The sequence below is a fragment of the Sesamum indicum genome, linkage group LG10 (genome assembly GCF_026168435.1).
Source record: "Sesamum indicum cultivar Baizhima isolate 11 linkage group LG10, ASM2616843v1, whole genome shotgun sequence".
Taxonomy (NCBI): domain Eukaryota; kingdom Viridiplantae; phylum Streptophyta; class Magnoliopsida; order Lamiales; family Pedaliaceae; genus Sesamum; species Sesamum indicum.
Window position 1 is genome coordinate 4,895,873 of NC_142666.1, and position 23,881 is coordinate 4,919,753.

Below are 23,881 nucleotides of genomic sequence, written 5' to 3' on the forward strand. Positions count from 1 at the left end.
GCACAAGCCGTCAAACCTCATATTCCTATTTGCTAACAACTGGCCCACCAAGCACAACTGATAGTGCATCGATTCTGCCTGCCACAAACCCGCCGACATAACAACCCCTCCTCCTTAGAGTGGGTGGGACTAAATTATGCATATGGCCCAAGGAAGAGCAAGAGGGCCCAGGGCCCCTCCTAGACAATTTAATAGCTCATGGGGGATGTCAACCCAAAATATTGATTTAGCCCAAGAATGTGGCTTAACAAGTGGTGACCGACCCAAGCCCCATGTTTAAATGCTCCCATATGGCATACATCTGGACCACAAAGTGTACCTCCCAGCCAACATAGAAGACACACGTTAATGGAGGTTCCCTAAAAGCCTTAGACTCCTGGATAAGGAGGACTCCTTGCGGATTAGGAGTCTTCGTTGGTGAAGGATCCCCTCAATGCGGAGATTGACTTGCATCAGCAAGATTAACAGAAGATAAGATTGTAGCTTATTCCAATAATTTTTATCCATTCTGCCCAAGAATAGGGCATAGTGCAGAATCCAACCACAAGTGGACACCCCAGATTTGATCCCCAAGTGGGGAATACCTTCCAGATGCTGGAATATTGCTGTCAACTCTTACATTGCGTTCTCCTTTGCACTCTAAACATAATTTCTCTTACGAATTTAACTATCATATCATGATTTCTCATCACAATTCACTTTTTGCGATTATTTTCTTTTAAATTCGATATTAGGGCATCGGAATGCTCATGTATTATTTTGCATATTACATTTCAAGTTCTTCTATTTCTCAGCTCAAGTCCAGATCTAAGGTCCAAACTCATCGGACCCATGCTATTTTCGCACGTATCACACATATATATGTATATCCTTTTGTTTTTTCTCAAAACAAACAAGGATATATATATATATATATATAAATGGGCTTGTGTGTGTCATTTGTTCATTTATTCCAATACGCAAAACATCAGATGGAGCTATAGTGCATACAACATGTACATTAATTTCAGAATATTTGCCAAATCAAGAACTATCCGTAGACTTAATTAATTTAGATGTAATGAATTCGTTTTAATAGATATAGTTAAAATGTGGCACTACATATATATTGTATACGGTTGTATGTGCAATTGCACTAAAATTGAGTAATACATTAATTTAATTAATATATTAATATATCTAAATATAATATAATAATAAATTATAATAACAAAACAAACATTCACACGTCGGATGAAATGAAATTAACAGATATTGAACAAATATCCTCCTAGAATAAGTTATTAGACATCCAAGGGATATTAGTAATATTTTAAAGAATAATGATGTGTTTATAATTACGACAAATTTTAAGAGAGTTTGTTGTAAATTTTTCTTACTTTTCAAAGGCAAAACCTAAGTCACATAATTTATTATTGGTGGGCAGTGCTCTGGAGACTTCACGACAGGATTGGCACTCTAGAATTTATTAAGGAGTAAATTGCAATCTACCTACCTGTGTTATTCTTTTACCGGCTATTCTTTTTGTCACTGTCTTTACTTCACGTATATTTTTTTTCATCGCTAATTGTCTAATCTATATACTATTTTTTTTTTTTGTCAATAATTATTTTTAGTGAGAACTAACAAATATTTTTTGTGTACATGGAAAAAAATATTCATATCATCACTCCTGCCGAGCAATTAAAACATTATTATGTATTAAGTGTTAGACTAATTATAGCTAATCAAGTTCTAATGAACATAATCCTAATTATTAAAGTAAATTTCCCTATTCTAATATGATATTATACGAATATTAATTAAATAATTTATGTGTGTAGAGAAACCAGAATTGGGTTTAGTGAAAAAGCATCCAATTAAAAAAGTAATTTAATTTTTAATTAATGTCGAGATTTAGTGTAGCAAGCACGACTGCTGCTGCTTAAATAAAATTTTTCGAAAATCCAACTATAGCTGCAGAGTTATCAATGTTTTTGGCAGAATATATGAGATGGAATCTTCAAGCACACTTTGATGATTCTTTTTCCTTCACTCACCAATTAAGTTTATTACATTGTCCTAAAATGAAATTTAGGTAAAAATTATAATGATACCCATTGGCCTAAAATGAAATTATATATTGAATAACTACGCATACATCAATTAATTATAAATGTCAATATTATTATGGGAAAAATATTTTTTTAGTCCGTTAAGTATGCCTAATTTTAATTTTAGTCCTATAAGTATGCCCATTTTTTATGAACTCCAATAACTTGCAAAATTGATTAGTTTTAGTCCTCAAGTCGATTGGATTTATAATTTGCGTCCGAAAAGTGACATGGCATGACACCTAGATGTGTTTTTGTTGATTTATAATCCTATGTGGCTAAAATTATGATGTGAAAGACAAGTTGGCCATCTTTTGTACAAGTTCGGAGAGAAGAAAAGTCACCTTTCTTCCTTCCAAAAGATGGCCAACTTGTCTTCCACATCATAATTTTAGCCACATAGGATTATAAATCAATAAAAATGCATCTAGGTGTCATGCCATGTCATTTTTCGGGCGCAAATTATAAATCCAATCGACCGAAGGACTAAAACTAATCAATTTTGCAAGTTACTGGAGTTAATAAAAAATGGGCATACTTTTAGGATTAAAATTAAAATTAGGCATATTTAACGGATTAAAAAAATATTTTTCCCTATTATTACATTGTCCCCTCTGTCTGTCAGTCAACTTTGGCCAAGATAAAGCAAACGTAAGTAAATATTTCGTCAAGACTTCTTTGCCTCTATTACTTCTTCTTTGTCATGGAATTTTGCAACGGATTAATTTCATCTGAAAGACGTTGCAGAATTTGTTTGCGACGGAAAATTTTTTGGTACTGTAATTAAGTACTAATATCATAGTCGAACTTAGGAGGGGTAGTGAGGATGGAACTCTCCACACAGCCAACGACTACGCTTTCTCCGACCACCGGAAAACCTTCTCTGGAACCTAAGCCACCGGATGACTCTTATTGTTCTCAACCCCAACTTGTACCAACTTATGCATCATTCCGACCTTTCTTTGCCCCCTCGAAAGAAGCACCTTCAAAGTTATATATATCTTTGGGTACAACTGCCTAATTTGCCGATTGAGTAGTACGACATAGAATATGAGCAATTTATTCCTTTATAATATTGAAAATGAGTACATTACCCCTTATGAAAAAAATATAGCAATTTACCTCCTTATACAGGGGGGTAAATTGCTTCATTTTCAAAATCATAGGGGAGTAAATTGTTGTATTTCAAAAAGTATAGATAAGTATATAAATCGTTATTTGTTTTTTCATAAGGAGTAATTTGCTCATTTACGATATCAAAAGGAGGTTGCTTGTACTTTTCCCATTTTAAATCTACAGTTTGAACTAGTAAAAAACTGGTAAGTTCTATTGTAGTATACTCCTTCTACTACATCGAAAGTATTCATATAAATACTTGTTATTGGTTTCAAAATGAGGTTAAATACGAGTGAAATTTAATTAAATTTTTAATTTGACTTTATCATTTATCTTATACTATATATAAGATTCACTACAAGAAAATCAACTAATCGCTATAAAAAATAGCAACGAGAGTAAATTTGTTGGTGATCAGCAATGAATTTAGCAAGGGATAAGATTTTAAATTTTCATAGTTTCAAAAATAAAATTAGAAACAAAACGTTTCATTGCAAAAATTCGTAGTTGGCTTTGCTAAAAACTTTAAAATCTCTTGAGAAATTAAATTTTAGTTACAGAGTTCATAGCTAAAAATTTTGCAAGCTAGTTATATATAATAAGTTAGAATTGAATTTTTTTGCAAGAATATTTTTATTATAATAAGAAATTCAAGCTAGCTATATATAATAATTTAGCATTGAATTGGTCTTCAAAAATTAATTAAGTGGGTTGTTCTTTGTCTTTTTAAAGAAAAACTTGATTAATAATTATGTCAAATTTACATGGAGAATGATGGGGGAGAACTTAGAAAAAGTCGGATATACCCCCAAAGAAGGGTAAAAGTGACTTTATGCGCTAAGATGGTCTGACCTAAATTTGACATGATTTCAAACAAAGTAAGTAAATACTTAAGGGCGTAATTAATGGGCATAATCACGGATTTCTAGCACATCACGTGTGATCATGGTGCATAATTTAAGGAGATGTGCATTTAAGTGGGATCCAAAAGTTTGAGATCGTAGGCACGTGGCATTTTCGATATGGAAGCCTCATTCAGTATAAGAAGGGGAAAATCTCTCCAACAGAGGTAATTTTTTTAAATTCATAAAATAATCATATCTTACATCTCAGCATTTTTACATTTAAGAATAATAACTGACTTGAGCGTCGCAGTGTCTTCGTCGGGTGTCAACCCGACTAGATAACGTTTTCTTTTATCCACAGTATTTCAAGAATTTGGGAGCGAAACGCGAATGCGATCGTAGATCGACTTAAACGATTTCGAGCCCGATTAGAGAAAAAGAAAAAATATGGCCTAGTTATCTCAATCAAGGCCAATTTGACTTCTCTAACTAAATTATAGTCTACTTAAATCTTTTCAATATGTCCAAACTCAGAATACCCCATTTCAGTTTGCATTGAAGAAGAAAAAACTTCATTTTCAAGGTTTTTCGATCGTCAAGTCTGCTATTGCTTGCAAGCACCACAGCATCAGTCTACCAACATAAGATGTAATAGCAAGTGAAAGGATAAGTCTAGATTATAGATATTCAAGTGAGAGTGTCTTTTATTAATTGGGTAAATAGCAATTTACGCCCCTGTAAAAAGGCGCAAATTTAAAGAACTAAAATTAATCGCGTGAAAACTTAAAATCATCTTTCTCCCTAATAGAAAAAAGTATAAGTCAACTACAAATAAACTAAACAAATACAATGAGCTTCTTTTATATTTTTAAATAAATCTTGAATTATAAATTACTATTCAAAAGCATTTCATAAATATAAAATTAACTTAAAACTTAAATTACTCTGTTCACACAAACTCTCAACACTCCGTTTTCGTGCATGTACATTTGATTAGCTTGTAAATTATTACTTGAATTTTGGATCGTCAACTAGTGTTGATCATCACTTAAGTTAGTTGATCAGGTAATAGAGACTAATTAAATACTTTATTGTATTTAATTAAATTAATTATAATTTATATATTTTAATTTTATGATCTTTTATTAATCTTATATCATATTAATTATATGTATTCTCTTAAATAGTTTAATGAAGTATTTATAAATTTGTAGGTCGTCAAATTAAAAAATAAATTAGATATATATAATCATGTTATGAGAACTGAGGAGATGGATGTATAATAAGAACCTCCCAGGGATAGCAGGTCTGACACTGAAGTCTGAGGATGGGCTTTAGACTTTCATAAAAAAGGTCACCGTGGACATATGGATGGAGACACAATAAAGTGCCCTTGCCGAAAATGCAAAAATACAAAATTCAGAACACCCGACGATATCAGTTATCACTTGTGTATGGGAGGGTTTATGTTAGAATATTATAATTGGACTTCTCATGGTGAGGATAGGATGCAGGAGGACTTTGAAACTGTGGTTCTCCCTCCAGTACCGGAGGAGCAAACCTCAGCTTCTTATGTCAAGGGTAGTTATTCACGTTAGCGTGATGAACAATATTTGGATTGGGCGCAGAGGATGGTTTTTTATGTAGTCGGGCCGAGTTATTTTTCTTCTTCTCATGATGGTGTGCCTGATGATGGTACGAGGTCCTGCCCTGTTGAAGTCGGTCCTAGTTCATATTATTATGATGGTGGCCCCTATGATTATGAGTCAGGATTGGCAGACCATTTTTATAATGTAATGCATGTTACCGACTAACCGTTGTGGAATGGCTGTATCCAATCTCAATTGAAAATTGTTGTTGAGTTGGTGGACAACAAAGTAGATGGTCATATTTCTGAGCAATCATATGATCGAATATCCTAGTAGGCTAATATCCCCAGGTCAAACCCTACCAAAAGATTACTATAGCACGAAGAAGTTGGTAAAGGATTTTAATTTACCCGTTGAGAAGATCGATGCGTGTAAGAATGGTTGCATGTTGTATTGGAAGGACGATGTTGATTTGGAGTATTGCAAGTTTTGTGGGGACGCAAGGTACAAGCCGATCCGAGGGCGACACCCATGTCGCAAGAAGTCCCAATATGCCATCCTTAGGTACCTTCCGCTTACTTCCCGTCTGCAGAGGTTGTATTCTTCAAGGGTAACTGCTAAGTACATGATGTGGCATGCCGCACATCAGAAGAACAAGGAGCCAATGTGCATCCATCCGATTTTGCAGAAGAGCCACATTGATTGGTCTTTTGCACAAACGATTTTGAGCCTCACGGTCAGTATGGTCGTATTTATTCATGTTGGCCTGTTATCATTACACCGTACAATCTCCCCCCTAGTATGTGCATGAGTTCTGAGTACATATTTCTTACAATGGTGATCCTTGGCCCTTCTAATCCAAAGTGTCTAATAGATGTGTACTTGAAATCGCTGATCGGAGAACTATTGCGGTTGTGGCATGTGGGTGTTCGAACATACGAAATGCCACAGACAATGAATTCATCATGCGGGCGGCGTTGATGTGGATTGTGAACGACCTACCCACCTGTGAGATGGCGTTTGGGTGGAGCACCACCAGTGTTATGGGTTATCCGATTTATATGGATGGCATACGGACATTCCATCTGATTAATATATGAACGTGCAGGTACATCCTGAGTTGAACTACACGAACAACAAGCTCCTGAAATGTCATTATTGGGTCCAAGTGCAGAATTGACATCGATCCCTTGCTATTTTGTGAGCGGGTACAACTTCCAGATGGAATGTCACAATGCCAACAATTCAACCATGAATTATGGGGTGTGTATCAAAAGTTCATCGTATACAGACGATGACAATGACTTCTTTGGAATCATCGAAGGGATCGTTCAATTGACATACCTATTTATTCCTGACCTGCACAACATTCTGTTCAAGTGTCATTGGGTCGATCCAGTAAGAGCTAAGAAGGTTCACCCACACTATCACCTCGTTGATGGAAACTTCAAATGGGTATATCAAAAGGATGAGTCATTCATACTTGCACGATAAGCAGTGTAAGTGTATTAGACTGAGTACCCAAGTATGAAAAGGGACAATCCAAAACCAAAGCTCGGAGAGTTGTGGATGCGTCCAAGTGGACTGAGATCTCATATCAGCCAGAGGACTTGTACCAGTCCTTGAAGTTGCTACGGACAAACACTCGTACGATCTGCATGATCCCACTGGTTTACAAACTGTGGTCGATCTTTTGGTTGCATATCAGCAAGGTGCAGGTACTTCACGGACTTAAGCTGGTCAAATTGATAATGAAGATGAAAAGGATGATGAAGACAGCTTCGAGGACTACGAGACTGACCAGGATGAATAGGAAGCTACATAATATATATGAGTCAGGGTTCATTGTTGAATTAGGGTACACAAAGTCGGTCTTTGCTTTCACACCACGCATGGCTCGAGCTTTGAAGGCAGCCTCCTCCGCTGCGTCGAATGTGCCCATCCACCGCCTTTCTTTCAACTATGGATCTTTGCAACAACAAACAAAAGATCGAGAGGTGAAGAAAAGGGGTTATTAACAAACATCTCCAATGTCAGAGGAACAAGATCAAGAACAACATTATTAGGTATGTCGAACTCAGGTTCGAAATCCAAACCAGTGGAACCATAAAAGCCACTGCTTTAATGAAATATCCTAATTATGCAATGTTGTAAAATAAAAAAAAAATAAAAGTACACCTTCTATCTTTTTTTATAAAAAATTATTTTTTGGAATGGTCAATTTAATTAAAAACCGTTACAAAGGCCATTACAAAGTAAGGCAATCAACTTTTGGCGCCAGGCTGAAAATGAAATTTTGTAATAGCCAAAATTCAAAAGTCGCTACAGACGCAAGTACAAAATAAAATTTTTGAAATTAAAATAAAAAAAAATAGGTGAAAATTTTAATTTTGATTGGGCCTTACAAATGCCGTAACAACAGTAAATTACACTAGTTGTTACGAAAGCAGTTATAAGAAATGAGCCATCTCATAAATTCAAATAAAAAAATACGATATCTTTACATCCAGGCACCCGACTCATTTCAAATTTAAATATCTAGTATGTGTCTATTAATCATATCAAACGGTATGATTTTAAATTACATGGTCTGATTTAGATATACTATGTCAAAATCCGTATACCCAATAAGGCAATAATTTGACCGAATTGATTCTTTTTTGTAAGTGTAATCGTATCTGATGATTTGATCGTAATTTTGACGGCCCGATTAACCCATACAGTTCAACACTATAAAATGATAGTTACATCAATGTAATACTAACATTTATGAATATATATATATATTTATTGCATTTTGTGTACATGTATCAATGTCAAATAAAATGTTTTATTTTTTTTAATATATTTCAATTATATTGTTCCACTATAATGATACGTTTTCACAATATTAAATCATAAAAAACGGCATTTTTTTAAATAATTTCAATAAAAATAATTAATTATTTGGAAAACGCTTTGTAACGACTTTTGTATGGAAATAATCAAAATGACGTCATTTTCATATATTGTAACGGTTTTTTAAATGACTAGCATTCACTATATAATTTGTAACGGCTTTTTAAATATTGTAACTCTTTTTAGCACGACTTTTGGAACGACAAAATTATATATATATATATGCCACACTTGCAAATTTTTTTCTTCCCTTTCTTTCTCTTATCTTTTCGCGCCCTTGCTCCACCCCCCACCCCCCCCCTCTCTCTCTCTCTTTTATTTTTGTATTTTTTATTTGATTTATTTTAAAATTTGTATAATTTTTATGTAATTTTTGTAATATTCGTAGAATTAGTATGTATATTTTTTTTATTTTTATGTAATTTTAAAAAAAAATTCTGATTTTTTTGTGAATTTTTGAAATTTTTATTTTCTGTAGTTTCATAAAACAATTAAAATTTTGCCTAATTTTTTTTTCATTTTCTATAATTTTAGAAAATTTCAGAAATTTTTCATAAATTCTGATTTTTTTTTATTTTCTGTAATTTAAAAAAAATAAAAATTTATCAAAAATTTCTAAAAGAAGTTTCAGAAATTATGCATAAATTTCTGAATTTTTTCCTAATTTCTGAATTTTTTTTTTAAATTACAGAATTTTTTAAAAAATTCAAAACTTTTCCATAATTTCTGATTTTTTTTATTTTCGGTAATTTTAAAAAATTGGAAGTTTTTCATAATTTCTGAATTTTTGTAATTTGTGTAATTTTGGTAATTTTAGGAAAAATATGATCCTAAATGCAATTCGTAGGGAAAAATGCAACATAATGTAAATTTAGAATAAGTTTGGACCTTAATGTAATTTTAGGTGAAATTTGGACCTTAATGTAATTTAACGCAAAATTTGGACCTAAATACAATAATAAGTAAAATTATACATTTTAGAAAAGAAAAATTGGTCATTAATGTAATATTAGGCAAAATTTGGACCAAAATTGCAATTTCTAGGAGAATTATGTACTAGACGAAAAAAATTAAACCTTGATGTAGTTTTAGGTGAAATTTGGACCTTAATATGATTTAACGCAAAAATTGGACCTAAATACAATAATAAGGAAAATTATGCATTTTAGGAAAAAATAGGTCACTGATATAACATTAGGCAAAATTTGAATCTAAATACAATTTCTAGGAGAATTATGTATTAGAAGGAAAAATTGGATTTTAATGTAATTTAGACCTTAAAGCAAATAGTAGAAAATATTTGGACCTTTATCTAATTAAATGCAATTTTTAGGAATTAATGCCAATTTTTAGGAAATAATGAAATTTAATGAATTCTTTATAAATATTTTAAGGAAAAAATTAGGGCCTTCATACAATTTTTAGGCTAAATTTGGACTTCAGTACAAATAATAGGAACTTTACAAAAAAATATATATAATTTTATCGATAATAAAATACAATTATTTGTTTTTAATATTAATAATTTTTTCAATGGTGGATAATGACGATCAATGCTCTGCCACCCCCGGAACAAGGTCGCCGTCGTGGCCCTCCTCGGGATGAGCCAGTGGATGCATCTCCAGCCTCCCCATCCTCGGAGGGAGTTTCCCAACCTCCACGGATACCTGCAGACTTCTCCGCGGTGGGGTTAGATGCGGTGGCAGGAGCCAACAGTACCCAGGTCTCGACGAAGCCGTTGGATGCACCACCACCACCACTAAGGCCACTACCTAGAGACATTTTATCAACCTCCGTGATGTGAGGTACGTCGAAAAATTTAGTCAATTGGTTTTACATTTTTTTTGAATTAATTTTCATATTTAATTATTATTTTCAGGTCCAATCGCTATTTTCGCACGTCAAATGGCATTATTCACATCCTTGGGCCAATATATCACAAATCCAACAGGAGTAGCTATTCTAGTTCCAAAAATTAAAGGTAATAATTAATTTTAAGTAGTATTTATATTTTTAAATTAAATATTTATATGTTTTTTATTTGTCAATTTTTCAGATGTCATACTGGTGGGACTGCGACGACGAGTCGATGTTCAAACTCATAAAGTCGCAGGCAGGGAACTACGGAAGCTGTTCGCTGATGCCTGAAACCAGTTAGCCCAACCACTGTAGCTGACCGAGGAGATCTAGCTACGGTTCCTGAAGTTTTGTCGAGCCCAGAATTCCAAGTACTGTCGGCCAAAAATAAGGTCAATTGGGTAGCCAACTCGAAAGCAACTGCGACCGTCGACCGCCGGGGATTGTTATCCATTAGGGCGCACAATCGGGAAATGGTAAGTAGTTTAATGCATATTAGTAATTTTATTTTATTTTTAATTGTTTTTTAAATTGATTTGAATAGGAAACATAAACTCACACGCCCCATCACTCAAATGAAGGTGTTCAAGAAGGTTTACAAAAAGAAGGATGACGGCCAGTGGAGCGGCACGAGACGGAGGAGGTCGCGGGTAAGTAACTAAATATTCTTTTAATTTTAAATTATTTTTTTAATCTAATTATTTAATATGTTCGTAAGAGATATTCTTGAAAATGATGGAGGAACGCTAGAGACAACACAACAGCAATGAAGAGCCTCCATTGTCCTCTTTCTTGTGAGAACCACTTCTCGGTGTTAATTGCTTCTTGTCACTGAGCTACTGTTTTTCTAACATCTTTGAATGATCTGTTCTTGATTACAACAAACACATTTAGCAGCAAAACAGAAGCAATTCTTGAAGTCCAGGCTCCTGATGCACAATCAATAACGTACTCCATGCTTCAATCCATGCAAATTAAGATAAGCCGAGTGATCAAATATGAGAATCAATATATTAGATGTACGAATGCTTCTACAAAACCCCATCCATCTTCGATATCTGGCCCTATCCAAAATCCTGAAATTAGCAGATGGTCGCTACAACTTACATCATAATGAGACAAGAAAGGCTCAAAACATTGTCTTGTGGGAGCACAGATGCTGCTACGAGAGCTCCTATTCGACAAAATCATGCCTCCATGAGAATACTTGTGCAATAGATGGGTGTTGGCTGCAAGTGGTTCAACTTGTTAGACTTGAAAGATATTATCAAAGTCTACTCAGATACCCAAAGCAATTGCACAAAATGCTGCACACATGTCAATAAATATCACTTTGTTGGCCCTAAAAAACATTCTTGACATTTTAAGCCACATATTGGTTCTTATTTCCTGAAAATAACAATCAATGAAGAAGGGTGTCTAATTCTCATTTTCGGTTAGTAGATATGAGTAATGATCATATCCTAATATTTGCCTTTTAACTAATAGAGAATAATTCAGAAATATGCTCTCCTCTATAATGAAATATTTGCTTTTTTTAATGGCTGAAATTTGGTTGTTCAGGCAAGTGGAGACACAGACTTGGGTTGGAGCTTATCATATCATGCCTTACAAATGTCAAAGCTTTGTGTGCCTAATTAAGCTCACCAGAGAAGTGACAAAGTATTTGCTTTAGTAAATTGCCAATTTGAAAAACTTAATACAACAGAAACAGCCATCTATATGCACAAACACAAGCATAGTAGAGTAATTTTACAAAATCAATGTACGACTATAATGGAAAGCAGTTCCTTTGGGGTTCAGGATAATCTACAACAGTAAATTACATACACGAAATATATACAAGGTACTATAGTCTTCTTTGTTAACAGTATTACAGAGAAAGATACTTCCTTAGCCACAATCTGAATAATCCATTTTGAATTTGCATGGAATGATAGATAAATATTGAGAAAAGAGGTCAAAGGTTTGGTATCTGAATAATTGACCTAAAAATAGTGTTCTGGAAAGGAGTGGCTCCATCAAATTTTTGAATGAGCAAGCACTTCCTTAAAGAAAATTGCCATTTTAAGAATGAGACAATATTTGCAGACGTCTGATAAGGATACATGAATAGTCAATTTTGGCAGAGTATTATACACAACATTCAATTTCCTTTACCCTTGAATCTAGTGAGAAAAGATACATTCCATTGATATGCTAGAAGTATAAAAGAAAAGAAAAGGAAAAGCAGAGACATTGGAGGAAGGTGAAATGTGGTGAGGTGAATAAATAAAAGGGTAAATGTCTAGCATTTATTATTCTTGCATTTTCAGAATACTGAAAATAAGCCTATTTTTTCTCTGGTTAAAAAGTTAATGGTGAAGATCAATTAAACTATTTTAATTTTGATAATTAATATTTTCTGATAAACTGACAATGATAAGTAGTAAGGTATTTATTTAGTGAAGCTTTTGTTCGCAGTTTAAATAGTTATGCAGCCACCTTCTATGATTTGAAATGCATGATAAGAGAAAGTTTTGATGTTACTTTCAAGAGAGACAGAGAGCTAGTGTAAAAAGCATAAGAAAACAGAATGCCAAGAGATGGAAACTACGATGTCGGGATCAAGTTTTGTATATTTTGCAGTACATTTAATCTAGGGTATGGGACTTGAGGGCTCAAAATGTTATTTATCCATTATATCTTTCGAAAATAACTTCTAAAATCTAACCTGATCAACCTATCTTGTTAAAACTGGTCATTTGACATTTGGTCCAATACAAACTTCCATAACTTACTGCATGCTCCAGTAAACTTCCTTTTATGAGAATCTTTGGAACAGACAGAATTTTCGCATATCAGCGAAGCATGCAGTCCAAGATTCATCATTTTCAAAGTGAAATGTACTCTTTAAATGATTCCACCTGCAGTCCGTCCATCTATCCTTCTGTACTAAATGCATCTGCAATCTAAGTCTGAATTTTGACAAAGGTGGAAAAAAACACTACATTCTTTCCGAAAGTTGGGAATATTCTTTCCCAAAAAATCCTTGAGATTGTGGAGATCTCTGTTCAACCCAGGCTCCTTAAACAATGGGAAGGTGCATATATTTAGAAAGGAAGACTTTATCCTTTAGTCACATATAATGTCGATAGTTTTCATAATTTACAGTAAAATGACACTGCATAAATGCTCTGCACTATAGCACTTTTTCATACTCGGGGGCTCCTTTTCTCCATCTTTTAGAATGAAAAGCGGAGCTTCAAGCTCCAAATATCGAGTTTTATATCAGCATTCTGTATTAATGCAACAAAAACTATCATTATTGGGTGGTGTAAGTGTACGAAACCATCTTGAGGGAACCTTACCAAATCTAATTAGTTGAAAAGCCCAAGTCCATATAATCCCACATCAGCGCCCCATAATACCAATTGTGTGGTCCAAGTTTTATACCTTTCAATTAAGATCATAACATTCCACCACATTCCACAGCCCAAGAACCGAACCGGCTGGATTTGAGCTAGTTCCTAGTCTAGACAAACAATGTGATACTGGATTCACCAGCCACATAAATTGACTTGGTGCTAGCGTAACTTGCAGCTGGCAAAACAAGAAATACCAGCTCAACCCACCTGCAGTGCACGATTATAACTTGGAAAAGTAGTGAATGGCTCTAATACGGTAATACCAATTAATATGACCTGAAGGAAGCCTACCTCAAAAGCTAACTACTAAAGTAGGATATCTTAAAACCATCTAAACTCCAAACCCATATTCAGGACTACCAATATGAGATACAAGCTGATACACTGCAATAAGGATTATAACTTCTAAAGGAAAATCCCAAGCAACCCCTTGTGGTTTAGATGTTAGCTTGCTAAGATCTTTCATGTTCTGCATTTTAGTTTTGATTTGGATCCAAATTACGGTTAAATAGACTTAGACCTCTTTAAAAATGCCAAATTACAGTTTTCTCGAAAAACTTTTGAAATTAGACTTGCTCCCCCTCCGAAAATTCTCTATTTATATTGTACTCCTTCCATTAGGGATTAGACGAAGAACGTTGACACCAACAAAAATTAACATAACTTCTAATTTTACATCAAATTCAGCATTCCGTATAATCTATTGACAAAAAATACCCTAGTAATAAGTCAAACGGGAGGGATGTGCCCCTACTCGATTCCTGGTCCTGGCCTCGAGAGCCCACAAAGCGGGAGGGGCAAGGACATAGCTGAGAGGAGGGTGCATCTCTCCCAAAGAGAATCGAGGGGAGTGAGTGACCCTTGGATGAGGGGCACAAAAGAGAGCTAGTTATGTTAGCCGGAAGTACGGTCAGTGTTAAGAGCATAGACTCTTGTTTTTTCCATCATATCTATTTTTATACTTATAAAGGAGTAAATGCAATATATATAAAGTCAAAAGGGTGTAAGTGTAATAAATATTATTCCCAAATTATTGTCATTGGATAAAAAGTAGCCGTTGATGAAAGAGAAAATTAACAATAATTTATATGGAATGTTGAATGAAGCACAAAATGAGAAGTTTATGTATTTATTCTTGATATCAGCCATTCTCGTCCAAACCCTAATGGAGGTACAGTTGTATACAAAGAATTCCCGGAGAGTGTGAAGTGTAATTTCAAAAGTTATTTGGGGGAACGTCTAATTTCACATTTTAAAAGGGGTCTAAGTGTAATTAACCCTGTGAATTTAAGCTAACAACATATTGCGCATAAAAGATAGAGTGTTCATAGAGTATGATTGATGGAGCAGGAAGTTAATACACAGGACGTGAAAGATGAAAATACACACTGGGCCACGCATAAGAAATTTTGTTTTTGAGGAAAAATTTGTCCAGGAACATGCTTCAGACTCGATAAGAAATGAGAAACAAGTCTGTATAAGGCTAGAAATAAAGCAACTACTTTTCTCAAATTCGGCCAAGTTTAAATTTGAAATGGATTTTTAGAAGATGCATGATATAGCAGGAATGAGGCATAACTTCAAACCCACTTTTAGTTAGACGGATGAAACAGCTGAATCTTTCATCATAATCAAAATAGTCATTATCTGGACTGGCACTTCATTCTGTCAATGCCTAAATCAAAGTCTTTAGTTCAAATAATATTTTTTTAGTGTCAAAACTCAGCCCCACAGAGAAGTCAATGAGACCAAACAACAACTTTTAAAGTGGATGCGTAACTGTTCAAAACTAGCCATCTGGCATACTCAAAGTATGTCTCTGATTATGATTCTTATTACAAAAATAGTTCAAATGAATAATACCAAGAAAATGAAAACTTATAACTTATAGAACCTCATACATATAACTAAGAAAAGCATATCAAACCATAGAGATGGTTGTCATGGAAAATGTTGGTAGTTTTATTGGGGTATTTAGAATTACATGTCAGAGTATGAAACATTAATATTTGGACTTAAAGGTACCTTTCAATTCTAACAATGCAGATGGTATAGATTATGCTATTAGAAGGTCCTCTAAAGCATAAATCCATTCCTTCAGTTTGTGTGCTATAATCTGCTACAATATGGCCTTCATCTTTAAGTTACCTTTTATGGGCATTTTATTAAAACCCAATAGTGTCCATAAACATATGAAAACCTTCAAACAGAAGATCCATACCATTCCAAAATACATTACATGAAGAAGAAACCACTTTAAAGCTTGGACAAATTCACTGTAATTAGCATCATACAAGAAAAGCCAGAAAGAACCTGTTCTGGTGGTTCTAGGAATTATAAGCCTTCCACCAGTAACCCTCCTGCTGTCAGTTCCCTACAGCAAGCCCCATCTAATTATCAGTCAAAGGTGCCAGCTAAAATACGAGACCATTTTGTATTTGCAGTAGATTAAAATGCCATAAATATGACTGTATTTAAAATTACAGCACATTGTTTAATAATATAGTTATCTCATATGGTACTCAAGTTATAAAGTACCATTACCGGCAAAAAATGCAAAGATTCGTTAACCATACTGGAAAGAGAAAAAAACATACTTCAATCAGGTATTAAGTCTATTACAAGAACCTGCCTAGATACAAAATAAAATGTGGTTTTCAAAATTGGAACTCAAAAAGTCAAATGTGCAAAGCATTTGAATGAAGATATGCTGCATCAGTGCAGGTGCTTTTGTCCCAATCCAGATTGTTAAAACGCATGTGAGAAAACAATATTCCACTAAAGCTGTTCTATAGATTTTGACAATGCATGAGATAGAATAAAAATGCAAGATTGACATTATGCATAAACCACAATGCAATTAGTCAGCTTTATGTTGTTGCAGACCAAGATAAATATAAAAGAAACCTAAAAGGACAAATAGCACACCTGCTGAACCATCTTAGTCAAGGTTCCATATGGTTTTAGATACCAAGTTCAATGAACTTAACTCTATTCGCAAATAAATAAAAAGAATTAAAGTTAAGTGAGTTCAAGACAGGAAATCAACACTCAAAAGGCTTAAAGTCACAAGTTCCGTACGTTTCCTTCATCAAACCATTTGTACATCTAACTTCAATGAATTAAAAACAATATAAATGAGGACGCCAAGAAAATATTATTCATATGAAAAGGTATCAGAAGCACATTTGCTTATTCTTTGACTCAGCTAGTTGTAAATTTAAGTTGTTTCATCCGTACTTCCATTGAAATGTACCAACGACCGAACCCCTTCAACTGTAAGGAATTAGATGGAGAAACAATACTGCACCATTCATGCACGTTTACCTTTCTTCTATCTTTAACAAATTAGATGAGAATGGAGCTCGATAAAATAACAGACCCATATAAAAATACAATATATGGATTAAAAGAAGGAGAAAAACAGGTAAAAAAAATAGTTCTTTGCTCAAACAAATAATGATTCAGCCACTGTACATCCAATCAAGTAACCAATTACCTCTGAGTGAACCACAGCCCACATCCAAAACACCAAAAACAAATTACAATAAAATACGCCAAAAGAAGAACACCAAATGCTCGGAAAAACATTCCCGTTTTGCTTCTTGAAGCCCGAAACATTTCGTTTACGAAATTAAAATAAACCTATCCCAAATATAAACACAAAAAGCAGATACGCAACATAACAACAATGGAAAAACATGTAAAATCAAAGGCGAAAAAGCTTTTTTTTTTCTTCTTTTTTGTTATTCCCTTGTCCTATTACCTTAGGGTTCTTGAACATTCTTCATTTTGACTGAATGAAAATGAAGGCGTAGTTAAGATGAGACTGCAGTTACCTGCAATTGGGTTTGGTGGCAGAAAGGCGTCAAAAAGCTTACTGAGAGTAAGTACGCCATGGTAGAGACTGATGAAACCACCATTGCCGCTACTTCTAGAGGTATAAATACAGGCTTAATTATTTTAATCTATAATATAACAAATACTCTTTTACATTTTAAAAATAATATAAATAAAAATAAAATATATAAATTAATAAATTATATTTTAACAAAAAGAAAATTATAATATTATCGATGCAATAAAAGAATTAGTACGGCAATATTAATAAAATATTAAAAAAATTAATTATAATTAATTTTTAAATTAATTAAATAAGGTATAATTTTTATATTAAAAAATAAATACAGCAGTATCTTTGATGATCATTTGTAAGTATAGAAAAAAATAAAACTAATTAAGGAATTATCTACAGAATCAAAAAATATTTATTGTTGTGGAGTTACAAATCCCTGTTTGTGAGTTAATTTATTTTCTTTTCTATATTAGTTATTATTCTTATTTTTATTTATGATATATTTTTCTTTCTTTCTCTTTATTAATTTAATGTACTGATTTATACATTTTTTATTATATGCTCAAGGTGTGCCGCAATGGCTATTATAATAAAAAAATCAAATAAAATTACACTTTTAGTCCTATTACTATGAACCTTTAACACTTTTAGTCCTAAAATTTTTTATTTAGTTCTATAATTTGTACCCCTTTACATATTTCTTTTAGTTTTTAACGAATTTGGTCCAAAATCTCTCACATTTAGTCATATTTCGATAATTTTGCTTCTACGTTGGCACATTTCGTCCACCATAAAATTTTTCAGCCAAAACGCCTAGCCGAAAAAAATAAGTCATTCACCAAGTGTGTCCTCAATAATTTGGGGTTTAATGAGCAATGAGTGGAATGTTTTCTCAAATTAAACCCTAGCTTCTTTCTCAATTTTTTTATATGAGAGAATTGCCGAAAATTAGTTGAAATTACTTTTTTGTTGAAACTTATGAATTCGAACATCAAATTTGAGCTAAAGAAACACAAAAGAAAAAAAAAATGAGCCAAAGAAGTTCCAAATCAAGTGTTGTAAACTGTAAATATGAGAAGAAGGCTTAGTTAAAGTGTTTACAGAGTGATATCCCGGAAAGTAGTTATACTCCTATGAAGACTACAAGGTATGTAATTTTTTGAATATGCATTGTAATATTTTTTTTTCATAAATATTTTATAGAAAATTGAATATGGCAAACATGGGTGTGACTTTTTCTGTGGGAGGATCCACCTATGTGGGCTAAATTGCATATTTGATCCCACAAAGAAAGGTCGATGTCCTTTTTGGTCCCATAATTTAGAGAAATTTATTTTTGGTCCCAAAAAATGTTAAGAAAAGTTGCAAAGTTGATCCCGTTAGTAACTTTCCGTTATTTTTTAATGAAAAGTTGCAAATTGTCGTTAGTTTATCAACTAACTCATTTTTTGACCTTGCTGCACGTGGGGTGATGAATTGGAGGGAAGACTACCGCCAAAATGAAACCCCTCTATATTATAAAAAGCCATAAAAAATGGCCTGTTGCTGTGTGTATTGAGTATATTGCTCTGTTTTGTGGATAATATTGAAAATAACATATACTCTTTTTTTTTTATATCAGTCTATATTTACTACAATTTCATTTCAGGCACAACATCATAACATTTTACATAAGAAAAACAGGTTGACATATTCCTATTTTCTTACATTAAAAATTGTATTAAAAAACACAAAAATAAAGAAATGAAAAAAAAAAAAGGAGAGGGGATCTCATTTTGGGGGTAGATTTTTCCTCCAATTCATCACCGGCAGTGCAGTAAGGTTAAAAAAGTGAGTTAGTTAACAGACTAACGGCAATTTGTAACTTTCCATTAAAAGTTAACAAAAAGTTACTAACGGGCCAACTTTACAACTTTTCTAAATATTTTGGGACAAAAACAAATTTTTATAAATCATGGGACCAAAAGACCGATCCTTATTTATGGGAATAAATACAATTTAGCCACCTATGTGTCTAAGGAAAATGGCTGTGATACCTGCTTTACTTTGCAATATCAGGTAGAAAGAGGAGTAAATTGCAATATTAAAGATGAAGTTGACTGTTGTAATTGTTCTTTTTACTATAACATTGTTTTTGTTTTCTTGATTTAATGTAAAAGTTTATGATATACATATATATATATATATATATATATATATACTTAAGTATCTTGAGATTGTACAATTGTGGTTTAATTTTGCAGGTGTTAGTGGTGGTGCAAAAACCACTTAAGAATTAGGAATGAAGTTGTGTCATTGTTGTTATTATTCGAGGTAAGTTATAGCTACTTGTTTTAAAATTTAATATAATTATAAATATCTTTTTATTATTTAAAAAATTATAATTATACTGTTTAAATAAAAATTTTATGTGGCCCCTAAATAATGAGGTAAAATTAATATTTTATCCTTGTTATTTCTTTTAAAGAAATAGTTTGAGAAAATATAAAAAAAAAATTAAGGGTGAGTAAGTAAATAATCCATAAGTCATATAGTTTATAAGAATATTTAAAAATTCTAAAATATATATAAAATTATAATTGATAATCCAAAAGGGTATTTTGGCCAGTTCACCAAAAAAATTAGATGAAGACATAACAGAGGCTAACAAAATGTGTTTGTTGTTATATGGATGTTAAAATCAGGGAGATATTTGTAATTTTTCGAACAATAAGGTACTTGTAATTATGTAAAATGGTCACTAGAAAGCCAATTAGATTTACTGTTTTCAAAACTATTAGTCAATCTTCTGATTAATATAGTAAGTGTACATCAAAAGCATTAGTGTTTCTTGTGCCTACAACTTACATTAAACGACATTTCAATGTTACGATAAATACTCACAAACCGAAAGGTTAAACTCATGGAGTTGGTTGTGCATAGGTTGGCAGCTATGAAACAAACTTCTAAGGGTCGATATAAAACATTTCAAGTTGCAGACCTCGAAACGTGACCTCCGTAGTCCTATAAAAATTTGCACTAGGTATTGCAGTGTCGAGTTTCATCTGCAGGAGATGTAGGTCGTCAGTAAAATTTTAGTAGATTAGTTGGCAAGGTAATCGACTTATTGAACTGACTCGTGAGAATCGTCATATGGAAGCCATGAAGACTTGGCATATATGATTAGAATTTTTAGTTTTCATAGTACGGGATTAGTCCTCGAACTTGAGGAATCATGGCAGTCGCGTGCATACGAATACTATATGTTAGATCTGACGAGCGGTAACTATATTATGAGATATGGTCTTTATAAGCCTTGTCTAGTGCAGTTGGAGTATATAGCGAGGAAGGTGGATTCCAAGAAAGAATTTGTCCCCTGTCTTGTGAGAGTGAGTTCTCCGATGCGCTTTAAGATGGTTTAGACTCTTTGAGTGTATGATCATAGTCATTGATTAAGTGGGAAGGAATTTTCTACGACGATCAGTAGAGTAAACGAATTTTAAGTATGAAGCATAAATATCTAGTCAAGGATGGGAACCGATATCCAATTTCATGCCCTAGACTAAGGTTGGGAGATAGTTGACAGTAAGACCATACCCGTATAAAACTCAAAGCTAAATGTTCATGTCACTATTCATGTAGCTTCTAGTGTCATGGACTTTTGTTAGATGGTCACCCAAGGTAACGGGTTATTTTTAGTTATAGGTTAATCAAAAATAATTTATTAAATTAGTTTAATTAATTATGTTGGTAACACACCTGTCTAGTTGAGGGTAAATCTAAAGAGTCACACATAAATCACTAGGAAGTGATGGAATTAATTCCGAAAGAGGAATGAATTTAATTGGATTAAATTAAATTCTTGAAAGAGATGATTGGATCATTTATGTGGAGCTATCCATTATATTGATTATTTAAAATTTAGTTAATTAAATTATTAGAATTTTGGATTTGGCTTTTAAAATTGAATTAATTTAACAAGCTTGGACTAATTAATTAGTGGATTGAGTTCATTAATTAATGAGTAGATGGAGTTGTTTGATTAGAAGATGGAATTCATTCATTAGAAATGGGCTAGAAATAATTAGTTTGACTAATTATGTTTGATTGGATTTAATTAATTAAGTGCATTTTGGGTTTGTGAATATTCAATTGCATTAAATATTCACTTGGCATTCTCTATTGGGTATTTTTTAATTAAATTAAATAATGATCCCAATAGAATAAGTTATTGGACTCAATTTAATTTGTTGAATAAGTTAATCGAGCCCAGTTCAAGTGTATACAAGCCCTAACCCACGTTGACCTTCTCTAAGTCAACTTACCTTGCTTTTAAGCAAGAAAAATTGGCTGCTAGGTGAGATTGTGAGGCTGATTTCGAATTCATGGAATGGTAGAGGAGTCATACAAAGTTGGTGGAGATAGGAAAATGACCTAGTTGAGTAGGTTTTCTTTCCTTTCCCAACTTCATACCTGCTATTTCATAACCCTAACACGCATTAACAAGCCAAATTTTCTCTCCCTAAGGTGCTGATTTTCGTCCATCATTCTCTTCCCTTCTCTCATGCTATTCTTGGTTTAGAACCAAGTCAAGAACTAAGTAGATCGGAAATGCACTAAGCAATATTGTAGTTTTTCGATCCTCTTTTTGGATTTATTCCTTGCTAGGACGAGGACAAGTTTCATATCTTGATATGGTGTGGACGATATTTAGAGGGCTTCTACATTGAAACCTTAGGTGGACGTAAGCCGGCAAGGAGTTCAACACGTGTAGTCAATTAAAGAAAATGACTAATTGAACCTTATATTTTATCTTTAGTCAATCCATTAGAAATGCATAAGGCCCACATTTGGTACGGCCTTGCGGATTTGTTGTCTGAAAATATGTAAAGTTCAAATTTGTTATGGACTTTTAATATGGAACCCAATTATTAGCCAATCATTTAAGCTTTTAATTGGTAATTTATTTCAAATTTTTTATATCAACACAAACATCATATAAAATATTTCAGAAAAAATGCTACTTGACTTCCCGTAACTTAGAGCCATTACACTTTTGATCCTACAAGTTATAAAAAGTCATTTTTTGTCCTCTAGCACATTTTCTGTTTGATAGTTAACCAAAAAGCTTATGGTTGTTAAGTCTTCAGGATGGAGGGAAAATTGACGTGTTTTTTCAGACGAAAACATTTTCTCTTTCTTTTTGGAAAAAGGTTGGGAACATTTTTTGGGGAAAGATGGGGGAATATAATTACCTTGGAGGGAAAAAACCAAAGGAGGAAGTTAGGAAATTGTTGGAATTTCTCATTCCACTGCTGCTGCTGCTATAGACTCTGCTACTGCCATGGTTGATCACACTCAGAAGCTTGAAGGCGCTACCGTTGCTTCTGACCTCTTAGATCAAGGATAGTTGCCTGGAAGAAGCGTTCTTTTATTTTACATTTTTCTTCTTGCTTTCTTAGTTATTATACAGTCAGCCTCTTAGTCATTTATTCGACGTCTGATTGGTCCACGTCACTTGATGGGGCAGTTGCAGATTAGTTGTAGTTTGGCGGGTTAGTTATTTTTAAAACAGATTCCTCTTCCCCTATACATAGTGCTCTATAACAATTTTTCTGAAGTAATGGAAGAAATCTCAGCTGCTCTCATTTCTCTCTTGAAAATGCATCTTTTGCTCTTCAGTTTTAACACTTTTTCTACATGGTATCAGAGCCTTCTTCTTCAAGGTCTCTTGATACTTAGAATATACAATAATTTGCAAATAAGCCACAGTAACAGGCGAGGCTCATGACGGACGCGCCAACAATGGCGGGGGAACAATATGAGAAAGATGTACTTTATCTACATCCTGCTGACAGCTCCAGCTTTATGCTGGCATCTACACCATTGAATGGATCAAATTATTTGACATGGAGCAAAGCGGTGTATATCGCTCTGGGTTGCAAAATGAAGATAGCCTTCATTGACGGAACATTTCCACGGCCACCAGCGGGATCTGCTCAGTTTGAGCAGTAGAGAAGAGCAGATCTTATGGTGACCTCGTGGTTGTGGAATTTGATATCGAAAGAAATCATAGAGGCCTTCATGTATGTAAGTTCTTCGCGAGAGCTATGGTTAGAAATACAAGCCAGATACGGACGCAGCAGTGCTCCGTTGATCTACTAGTTACAAAGTGAGATTTCTTCAATCTCACAAGGGGATATGACCTTGACTACTTACTTGAAGAAGATGAAGAAGCTAT

General features: G+C 33.4%; 1 protein-coding gene across 1 annotated transcript; it reads right to left on the bottom strand.

The window, feature by feature from the left end:
• Positions 1–11,387: 11,387 nt before the first annotated feature.
• Positions 11,388–17,764, bottom strand: LOC105172366 (uncharacterized). The gene is made up of 3 exons (XM_011093756.3): positions 17,645–17,764; positions 16,119–16,179; positions 11,388–11,627 (listed from the first exon to the last, which is right to left on the bottom strand). The coding sequence occupies exons 1-3, from the start codon at positions 17,726–17,728 to the stop codon at positions 11,404–11,406; spliced, it is 369 nt and encodes a 122-aa protein (XP_011092058.1). The 5' UTR covers positions 17,729–17,764; the 3' UTR covers positions 11,388–11,403.
• Between the last annotated feature and the right edge of the window lie 6,117 nt (positions 17,765–23,881).